The sequence below is a fragment of the Antedon mediterranea genome, chromosome 6 (genome assembly GCF_964355755.1).
Source record: "Antedon mediterranea chromosome 6, ecAntMedi1.1, whole genome shotgun sequence".
Classification (NCBI taxonomy): Eukaryota; Metazoa; Echinodermata; class Crinoidea; order Comatulida; family Antedonidae; genus Antedon; species Antedon mediterranea.
Genome location: NC_092675.1, coordinates 4,155,765 through 4,167,949, shown reverse-complemented (window position 1 = coordinate 4,167,949; position 12,185 = coordinate 4,155,765). Strand labels below are relative to the sequence as shown.

Sequence of the window (12,185 nt, the reverse complement as noted above, 5' to 3'; positions counted from 1 at the left end):
TTTCGAATCAATATGTGTTCTGTTGTTTTTAAAAGTTAACTAGCCTGTATCCCCCTACGACTTTCCAGCTCTGCTATTATCTAATCATTGTGGGTGGGTTTCGTCCGTAAGGGAATACTAAGCCGGTTAATAAAATTTTTTTTTTTTTTTAATTTGTAAAGATAAATGAAAACTCAACTTCAAATATATTACATTGTAACGTTAAAATAAAACTCTCATTGTACAATACAACCTATTGAAGGTGATGATGCAAAATGTTGCATGTACAATGATTATGAGGTAGGAATAAACACGCATTTTTACGCTTGCTGAAGGGTTTATACACTAAGTGGTGTCACTGACAACGTATGTACGCCTCTGTGTCAACAGAGAATTCAGCCAACTAACGAGAATTCAATGCATCTTTATATTAATGTTAATATGAATGCAGGTGTTGAAAGGGAGGTATTCTATTGTACAAGAAATCTATTTTTTATTACTTTTTATTAACATAACAAAAAACAATTATTTAACATCATCTTTTCATTATCTCAGATATATTCTATTATATTATATTTTATATTACTTCTACTGTGTATAATGCTTCTTACACTATGCATTTTAAACTTAATACATACTCGTACATATACATTTACAGTTGCATATGTTAAAATTAATTTATTTCCTGCAGCCTTTGTAGGGAAAAAAGACATAAAATGTTAATTTAAATGAATTCAGAGTGTTACTAAATGTACCTATAAAAACAGGAAAACCACAGGATTTGTACAATAAAAATTGTTGAACGTACCAGATTGCATTGGGATTATTTTTTTATTTATTAAAGCTTAAGGGCTAAAAAGGAAGGGTTCAAAAGTTCAACGTATTCTAGCAACATACACGCATATTACCTAGTACATTATAAACTATTAACATCATAATGAGACATCCACATCATTAACAAAATAGATGATACAAAAATTTAAATGCATCAAGGTGATTATATATTCGTAACCTGTGCGTGAAAGTCGCTGATAGCTATGAATCATGGGATATACAAACCTCTGCAACAATGGTTAAACGTTCTCCTCCATCAATGACCATATTTGCGATGTTGTTGTCCCTTTTAATTGTTATAGTATGCCAGTCCATCAAATCTATCTCAGATTTGCTTGTGATCTTGACTTCCGGTAGACCAAGGCTAAACCTGTAAGACAAAATATAACTTTTCAACTAAAATGTATCAAACATTAGCAATTACAGATATTTTTTATTAGGTGACATGGCGCATACGATGTCTGCAGCAACTGATTTATTGTTACTAAGCAATAAAGGGATATAAGCAATAAAGGGATATAGGCAGCGACTTGGATAATGACCAAACGTTAAGCTTTTAATTGGAAATGGGAAACTAGTTGAGTGCACTACTTGTAACCCTACTATCCTAGGTTCAATCAGTCAATGCAAAAACTTCGCATTTTAATGAGCACTTACACTAAAGGCTAACATTGCTTTTATATATTAATAATAAAGCCGAAATATGATCAAAGTAAACTGTTAAATGATTAAAGTTGCTGGAATTGTCAACAGTTTTATAGCCTGTAAGAAACTGTAGTTATGCCTGTTGATTAGCTTTTACTATATTTTAGAAAACACAAATGATATGTAGTTTGACATACAACAACAACCACTTTTATACTAGTACTAGTAAAAGCCTTTTTTAACAGAAATCAAAACTTTTGTTACATTTTTACTAAAAATATTTTCTATTTAGTAGAGAGATTTATAAATAAAGACCAGCAACCACTTAGGTTGATCCGTTTGAACAAATGTTAAAATTTCTTCACCTAAATTCAATCATTCCATCACGTAGCTCGAGGGAGAAGAAATCTCCTCGCGGTGATTCCATTTGACTTCCAAAAACGAGAATGCCATCACGGTCCATCGTTTTGAATTTTATAGTCATCTCAAAGGCATCATACATGTTGATACTTACAGGCTTCTCAAAGTACATGTAAGAATGACCATAGAATTGAGGATATGAAATATCAATAACTGTAAAAAAAAAAATAACAAGAAAATTATTCATTTTAAAAACTGCTTGTTGTGATGAATAATAGATAAATGGATGGACAGATGAGTGTAAGGATTAATAGATGGATGGAGAGATAGATGAACGGATGAATCAATATATGAATGAATGGATAGATGAAATGAATTTATAAATGGATGGATAGACAGATGAGTGTAAGGATTAATAGAGGGATGGACAGATAGATGAACGGATGGATCAATATATGAACAAATGGATAGATGAAATGAATTGATAAATGAATGGAAAAATAGATGAATGCGTGAATTATTAGTTGAATGGATGGACAGGAGGGATCAATAGATGAATGTATGGATAGATGAAATGAATTGATAAATGGATGGAAAGATAGATGAATGTGTGGATTATCAGTTGAATGGATGGATAGATAAACAAAGGAATCAAAGATGATGTATGGATAGATGAAATGAATGGATAATGAATGGTTAGATGGACAGATGGATAGACATAACACGGATATATGGATGGATAAATAAATAAATACATTTGTATGCTATATGAAAGGATATTCAAATGGCAATCTCTGGCTAGCACAATATATTAATAAAATTTGCAGAAAATTAAAATCTAGTTCAGAGAAAGAACACAAGAAACAAAAATAGAATTGCATTTTCTGCAATATACTCACATTCTTCACAAAGATCTCCGAAAGTGCCCAGTGGACATCTACATCTGAAATTCTGTGATTCTCGTAGACAGACACCTTCATTTTGGCATGTGATTTCATCACACGGATCCTTCGTTTCGATGACGGCGGATGCTGTTGTTGCCTCTTCATCTGTACCACTTCCACTGCCAAACTCATCATCTCCACTGAATTCACCTCCGCTTCCAAACTCTGATGGAAATGTATCCAAATCTACTATGAATGCACTCTCTTCTGTACTGTCTATGTCTATACCATCTGAGAAACAAGCAAAAAAGTGAGGCTGTTATTCATCAAGTCCATGTTGCAAATCTCAAACCCGACTTACAAAGCATACTGCCCATTTAGGCAGCATTTTCAGACCATGGTTAATTCAATCATGGAGGTATTTTATACAAATAAAATTCTTCCCCTAAATCACATTGCTACATGTGCAACTTTTTTAGACAAGGGTGGAATGACAAACTAGTGCATGTTCAAAAATTAGGTTCAATTTAACAAAGACATTTTAAATTCTGTACATACTTTTCAAATAAAATAATTTTAGAGGCCATGAAAAGAAATTCTTCTCATTATATTTAATAAATAGGGGTCGACCCTTGTCAGATACCCTTTGACCTCTACCCAGACAACTCCATAAATCATAATTTAAATTTACTTTCTATCAACTATAGGCATGTACTAATTTTTAAAAACATTTTTCATCACCATAGCATGGGTCGCTCAGTTGGAGGTTGTAAAGTCTCATACAGAGCGCTGGGAACTTTTTAGTATCACTAATCATTTATTGTTATATACTCTAATTGCAAACATTTAAATATATATATATATATTTTTTTATCTTAACTGAGGACTAGTTGTGTTCCAACCGTACCACGCCGAGAATGTTAAAGGGTCGTTATCCGATCGAGTTAAAGAACAATACCATGAAAACCCCAGTGGTCTAATGGTTAGGGCAACTGCATATCAAGCAGACGGTCCGAGTTCGAGTCTCAGTTGGGGCGACTTTTTCTCATTCTCCCAGATTTCCTCATCTTTATCGTTTCAAAAATTAATTAAATAATTTTCAGTGTATCACCGGGCGGTTTGGAATTTATTTCTATGCCTGTTGTGTTTATATATTTTTTTATCTTGAAATATAATACACAAATAGTTCAATAGTACTAATATAAATTATGAACATTGACATTTTTATTGACATTTTTATTATTTATTTGACATTTATGCTGTCAAGCAAACTGATAGTAATTTAAATCATTAGGTGATCATCCACTATTGCGTTTGTAATGTATATTTTCTATTTATAATTTATTCATTTTTTTAGAGAACAAGGAATTAGTTTACCATATTTATTTGACCGTAAAAACATTTTAATTGATTCTGTAAAAAGCTAAATGACGGTTAATAAATGTTAATATTTTTAATTGAGGAATATATTTGTTTGCTTTCATTATAAACCAAAAAATTATTCTAATAACTTGCTATCAAGCGTTTGTAATATAAATAGATTAGGAAAGTATTAACATAAGTAATTAGGTCGATGCATTCTCATTTCCATGCAGATTTGTTTAAAGGATTTCAATCATGCTACTGAATTCTGCCTAATTAAAGCAAAACATATCTGAAACATAACTTGCTCATCACTAATGTTAACTACGAGAGAAACGTCATGAATATTTGAGTTTTCCAATAATTAGAACAAAAACCAATAATGGTGTTGGTAGTACTACTTCAAATCTTTGATTTGTCCTACAGTAGCTTATTCAACAAACTCGATTCTTATTTTTAAAAAACAATGGTATTATTTATACATTATGTTGTTATTATGATCGGGACACTATTTACTCAGCAAATACAAGACGTAAAACACAGTAAGCTTTAAGAAACTTGTAAAATCAAGAAGAATCCAAATCATACTTTTAGCTCGCAAAGCAATGGCGTTATGAAAAGAAATGATAGTTGCTGTACATAATTAAAATTCAAATATTCTTTATTCATCCTCAATCATGAAAATATACAACAACAATATATGAGAACATAAAAAAGATGAAAAGGAAACACATAAAAACTCAAAAGAGCTTGATTAGTTGTGTCCCCCTATGTCCCTAACTAGCCTAAAAAACTAAAACAAAAATAATAAAAAAGCTAAATCCTGCAACAAGTATTATTTTTAAAATTATTTGTAAAATGATAATAAATATTCTTTAAACAATGATTTAAATATATATATTGATTTGGTACTTTGTAGTTCGTAATTCAAGTCATTCCACAATTCTACATGGGAGGACTTTTTCGTAATGTAGGCCTATTACAATTAATATTGACAACAATTTAGTCCATTTTATTGAGCTTTTAGAATTCTTACTTTGACTTTGAAGTGTATTACAAGTTAGACACAAGTACTGAAAGCAAAGCTTGTAGATAGATTCGGTACCAATTAACGACAGAGTCTAAAAATTTACCAGAACACAGGGTTACTCCCTTACCGAAAGATGCACTGGTTTTTTTGTTAAGGCACACAAGACATAAATGTACATCAGACCTCCAGTAATACTAGAACTATATGCTCAAGGAGTGGCTTGAACATGTACCAATTATGTCGCTTGAATTGGGAACTGGAAAAATTGTACTTCAGATTTCACTACTATAAATACTATACCACTTAAACGTCAAATAAGTAATGAATTGACTGCAGGAAATTTGAAATTATCTAGTTTTAAATTACAGAAAATCATCTACAATTGCTTTTATACAATACAAGTGTAACTTTATCCAGGGAAACTATAATTGGCATATTAGTTTGATGGGCAATCATCTGTTGTTATAGTAGTCAAAATTTATTAAATCATGTCAACTTATATACAATAAACCTTATTTGCATGACAGAAGGAGCCATGACAACAATAGGAAAAAGACAAAACTTGGCGATAACTTTTGAACTGAAAAGACCTACATTTTGTAGTTCACATGGAAAAGTTCTATGGTTATTACCACGCAAATAGTACCATGGTCTTTGTAGGGATCATAATTTTCAATTTTATTATAATACGTTTTTAACACAACTTTAGTTTGTATTATATCACTCTACACTTCATTCTCATTGTAGAAAAGGCCAACATTTGTGTACTAGTCAATAAATCAATCAATCAATCACATTAAACATTAATGTTATGAGGACTTTAGAAGCACAACTCAAGCATGAAATTTGAACAACACTTACTTCATATACATATAACAATAATTCAGCAACCCTATTAGCTAATTTATATACATTATTATCTATACAGTTATGTAATATTCATGATTTCAAAACATCATTAGTCTCCACACGTATGAAAGCATGTGCGTGGGTGAATGTAATTAATGTACTTGAGACATTCTAATAAGACCCGAATTAGGAATCTGTACATGAATTCAAGCTAGGATATTTTTTTTTTATTACATAAACACTTTTTGCTTATCATAACATTGCCACATGGCACAGTTTTTCATCACTGGTATTTATTATCTTACAAAGTGTAATTGATGATCTTGTGGTAAGTTCTTGTATTTCTTTTTCATGAGTATATTAATATATAGTACAGGTTGAATAATTCATATATTTCTTTAAAGGTATTTAAATGCATTATTTATATGTAATAACAATATTTCTAAATTTACTGATAAGACACATAAAACTGTTGGTAATTAATAGCTAGGAGAAATAGCATCAGTCCTGTAGCTGGTTCTTATCAAGTCTAAGTCATAGAATTAAATGATATACGGTATATAAATGTTTTAGTCTCAACGATTATAGAAAACATCTTTATATAAGAATAATCTATAATTTACAATGTTTTATATATTGTTAATTCATCAGATATTATCTATTGAACTGATAAGGTTTTGTTTTTTACAGTATAATACATACAGCACTTTATGTTATGTTATGTTATTTATTTATTATTCAAAATGTTTTGTGTTGTTTTTGACGTTATCAAATTTTATTTTTTTTTTTAATTTCTGTTATTTATTTGTTAATTTCGTAGCTTAAGTTAGTTAAGATAAAAGGTACCAAGCTTGATTAGCTTCGGCTATATCTTGGCTACCTTTTGTATTGAAATTGTTTTTGTTTGATACAATAAAGAAGAATCACAATCACTGTAGATGCTTTTCAGTTGGAATGCCATCTTGAGATGAGAGCGCATTGTCTTGTAGTACAGTTTATTTTGTTGCTTATACATAATTTATTTTCTATGGACCAGATTGATTGAATGAATATTATACAATATAACTACAGTATATTTCATGTTGTTAATTTCTTTGAAAAATGTTTCTACAAAGACTGTATGTGTATTTAAGTATGGTTGAAATAATCTATAAGCATTTTTTGGTAGAATTGAGGTCTTGATTGATTTTGATTTCAATGTAATACAGAAAAGTGACCAAGTAGGGAAAGACCTGAAGCTAATGCATGTGAAATACACCCACGGCTTGCATTATAAAATCCCACAAACTAACAATAGACATAACTACAGTACAATGTGAGGACAATTAACCTCCATTAGGTTGGCATTTTCGTTGACTTGTAAATATAGGGCATCATAATTGTATTATGGTATATATTATTTTTAGATCAATAAGTGATAATATAATATCGCATAAATCGTGGGTAAAAAAAAGGTTTGTCAAATTCACCCTAGGGCCATATTACAATTCAATGATGTAAGTCACTTGCCTCATCTAGGGCATTTAAAATCTCTTTCAGGAAATGACATAATGAATAGGGCTTTGTAAACACCAATAGCAAATGAAATTTCCTTAAATTGAATTATAATCAGATTCAAAAAGTAAAAGTCATGGGGAGATGATGACAGAATTTAGTACAATCACCATCTTATTCGTCATACTGTGTAAATGGACCATTTCTATGATGTTGAAAAACAAAATTAGAAACATGCAATAAGTGGTGGCCCTTGATAATATCTTCAAAGTGTACCCTGATGTATAATTAAAAGGCATCATAGAGAGCATTGAAAGTTTGATAAACAGTTACTAGGAACTTATAAACAAGCAATCTTTTATATGGTGGGTGGTAGGCAAAAATTCACCTGGGTATAAAGGTTTGTACACATCATAAAAGATGTCACCATGATCTAAAAATATACATTAGAAAAATGGGACAAGTATTGATCCATCACTATATTTGTATAATTGTTTGGTTGGGTGTGGGTTAAGAAGAAGACAGCTATATTGTGTCCATAGTCTCTTTGCTTTTCTTCCTTATATCTTATTCTTATTAACTCAAAATTATTTTTACTAACAAACATTACTATTTATATGCCTAGTGTGTAAACATTATTGACATACTTTCAATAAATATCCACATACAGTACAACTCTTCTTAACAAAATGTTTTCAATCTTCTATCAACTAAAAGTCGTAGTTAGTCATGTCTCTGGTACCATTCTATGGTCACCGTACAGATAGGCTACTACATCAGTACTTCTATGAATGGATGACTAGTTGGTGACAATAACGCTAGTTGGTCATACCCAGTACCGTTTTGATTTTACGATCATTCGGGAAACCACCTCACGACGGGGTTCATGAGGAGACAGCTATATTGTGTTCTTCAACAGTAGAATACATATTTAAGACCAAGGGGAATTGATGAGGAAGACAGAATAGAGGCCAACAACATTAGAGTTCTTTAAAATCAATTTCATTATGAAACAATATATTTTAGACCTGGTTTATATTTAACTGTATAGCTTTGGTGAAATCAATGAATATAAAAGTGGAATTAAACTAAATTGAAGATTGGAAATAGAGCCATAAAATATGATATGATCAAACAACATAAATATTCCCAATTTTTTATCCAGTTTTCATTTCTTTTAACTACTAGATTGATGAATACACTTTCTGACTTGATTTTCCTTCCTGGATAATATATTCAAATATACAAAAGAATGAATTATTTATAAAAACCAGCTCGTATTTCCGTTGGATATTGTTAGAACTGCAACATGATCATTGATTAAATATCAAATGGTGTCACACATTTTTATACTCGATTCTAAAGAGTTTATATGTTTTCAAAATTAGCCAATTCTGACACGATAACAAAATAAAAGATATCTGGCTTAGATTTCATTTAAACTACTAAATATTTGTTGATACAGTATCAAATAATTTTGCATATTCTTCTGGGATTTAACAGTTTTTATAATTTGTTCCACTAAAGAGTTTACATGTTTTAGAAATGAGAAAATTGTTATATTTTATGGAGCACTTGTCTTAATTTACTTATGATGGTGAGAATGTTAACCCTAACTTCATAGTACATCTTCAATGAACTGGAAGAAAGTTTCACCAAGAATTTTTAACCTAGCATATCAATTTCAGTGAAACGAAATAAGTAACAAACTTAATTTTCAAAGTCAAGTTGAATTGCATAGTGTTTCCTTTGCAAGACATAATGTGTTTTTGTTTTGGATGGGATGTAAGCCGTGTACATTTAAGTGCATGTTAAAGAACTTGGTACGCTATTTAAAAAGAGTAGGGGATCATCTTCCGGTGTACTGATCTGGTAGGCGCTGCACTGCTGACTGTCGTGGGTCGCCTAATCCGAATTTCCTCAGTTTCCTGTTAAGCTTTAGGACCAAGAATAATACATGTAACATTTTTAACAATTAGAATTACCAATCAAAAGGCCTGTAGAACTGGACTGAATATTGTAGAAATGAATCTGCACGAAATGTTCTTTTAAATTGGCAAGATATTTGCTACTCTTACTCAAACTGTATGTTTTTCAAAAGTGCATTGCATTTGTACTAACATCAAATGTGTAAACTTAATCTTGAAAATGTATTTTAGCTTCTACCAAAATGTAAATAACTTTAAAAGTTGAGTGTTGTTAAACAGTCACTAAAGAACTGCAAACTTTGAATATATTAATTTGTAAAGATGGATATTTGTTTTTGTACATCAAACCTTTATTCTTCAATAAAAATGTATTAAATTTATTAAAGATGTATGAAAAATATATTGAATTAAACATTGTCTGGAAGAAAACAGGTTCGTTTTTTTTTTTTTATTTTGTTTTATTCACCTTTGTTTATCTTTAAATTTGAAAATTAGCTAATTGATTGTACAAGGATAATCAATCTTCAAATTATAATATGACCATGATAATTAACTAGCTAATTAAATACACAAAAGTAATTGTAATCACAGGCATAACATTAAGACAAGAAGAATCAATAGATTAGTTTACCTTGTTATGTTTGCTGATTGGATAGTTGTTTCTACAAACTTTCTAATAACTGTCATTGCCCACTAATTTAATTTATTTAATATTTTCAAGCTTCCCGTAAGCCTAATGGTTCCTAATTATGCACATTTTATTTTTTGTGTGTGTACGTCGGTTACATATATAAAATGTTTATACCGTGAGTATGCATTTACGTCAGGTACGTCACCCATCAACAATTATTAGTTTATAATCTTCTCCTATGAGACACAATCTTGACAATAAATATTGCAACTTAAATGCAATTCTATTTACAACTTTACTTTTATTTTAGCTTTTAAAAAACTTTACTTTTTTTCATTCAAACACCAACCAAAATGTTTTGAACCCTTTATATATATACCACTAACTAGGGACCACCAGGCTAGCCTTTCATCACAACGAAATCTGATAATCTTCAAGTCCATAATTACTATCCTGTAATATTCTACTTAGTTATGATTCTCAAAAGAATAGGATATCATCACTATATGTTTTAATTGCTACAAATTCCACACACTACAATTACAAGACGTTGCTATGTGAATGGAAGAACATTTCAAAGCCATTCACCATACAATAAGTCATGTTCACAGTGAGGTGTAAGCCTTCCATAACATTTTCAGTCATTTTCATGCAAAATTCAAAGTGGATGTAAAGTAAGTCAACACGATACATTTGGTCCTCCAATATGCAGGTATATTTAAATTGCACTTTTGTATTCATTTATAAATCTAGCAAGGAGTCACAGATTAAACCTAGGAAATATTGAATGATTAGTCACGCCCTACACCCTAAAATTTGTTCTCTTTACTTTAAAATGCGTTACATTTTTTCCATACAGTTAGGCAAGGCCAACTTATCTATATACCTTCTTAGAATGTAATGTGTCCGTAAGGGAGTACTCGGTAACTACTAGGTGCCTGTAATAAGTCTATTGGATTTAAGATCGTACTTTAATCGCTTTTTAGCGGAAGGAAGTTTCATATACTTGCAACCTTGACATGGCTGGTAGCTAAACATTTTCCTCAAAACTATTATAACATGTGCATCAAACAATGATGTTGGCAAGGTGGTAATATGTTTCTTCGACCAGGGAGATGTAAAATAAATTTATTTTACATCTCTCTGCTTCAACTAAAGAAATAAAACACATGAATTATGTATGATTGAATACCTTCTATTTTTCTTGGCAGCAGAAACAGTATATGTTTCATATATAAAATGATATTAACTTCTTCATGTTTTTAGACCACTTATCTGATAAAACTATTTTTGTGAGAAGTGCAATTTAAATAGTTTGGCTAAATAGATGCTGCTCAAAAATGAATGCATAAGATATAATTATAAAATTATATATATATTTAATGCAAAGACTGGTATTTAAGAAATTCCTAAAACCAATTATATTACTGATAGGTAATCAAATTATTTCAATTGTATGAGCTAGGGAAAGGCATTATACAGTAGTTGAACACCATATAGTTATGGACTGGCACTGAGAAATAAAGCTTAAATCTTGGTTCTACTGAGTTGACCAATCATAAACAACAGATAATCCATCACGTTGTTTACTTTCGGTTACGGGGTGTACGCCCTTGCGTAGCGTCGTGTCGGAGTGGGAAACAAACTTTACATTGCCATTTTGCAATGTAGTCCACATTATTTCAACTTATTTAAAAAATTGTAATTTGTAAAACTATGGAAAAAAGATGGTTCTATGGAATTTGGCAAACATTGATTTTTTTTAATGATATTTTGTATCAAATGTGTACAGTTTCAATGTAAGAGCATTTGTTTTTAAAAGGTAGGTTTGCCCATAAAACACTAACCAAAATCTATAAATTGTTAATATTAATAGTACTTAGACATTATTATCAAGGTATTACAAGATTGATACCTGTCCTGTTATTAGTACTGTATCTAAAGATGTTAAGGTTGAGTTACTTAAAATAAACTTGAATGAATTATAGCATTCAACGTGAATAATTTATACAGAGCCTAAAAACCAGAACATTCAACATATTCAGCTATGCCTTGGTACATGGAAATTTTTTTTTTTTTAACCTGTCGGAATAAATCAAAATTCTAGAAAGCAAGCAGGATTCTCATGACTAAAGACAACCTTGAAATTTGATTTTAATATTTTAAGGTTGATCATCTTTAATCATCAG

The 12,185-nt window shown here is 30.4% G+C and overlaps 1 protein-coding gene across 1 annotated transcript in view; it reads right to left on the bottom strand.

Moving 5' to 3' along the window:
• LOC140052686 (pikachurin-like) overlaps positions 1-12,185 on the bottom strand; it is a 52,725-nt gene that overhangs the window by 10,266 nt on the left and 30,274 nt on the right. Inside the window, exons 2-4 of the mRNA XM_072098369.1 lie at positions 2,718-2,993; positions 1,824-2,031; positions 1,039-1,183 (exon numbers count right to left, since the gene is read on the bottom strand). Of these exons, the coding sequence (XP_071954470.1) occupies positions 1,039-1,183; positions 1,824-2,031; positions 2,718-2,993 (629 nt within the window). The remainder of the gene's footprint in view (positions 1-1,038; positions 1,184-1,823; positions 2,032-2,717; positions 2,994-12,185) is intronic.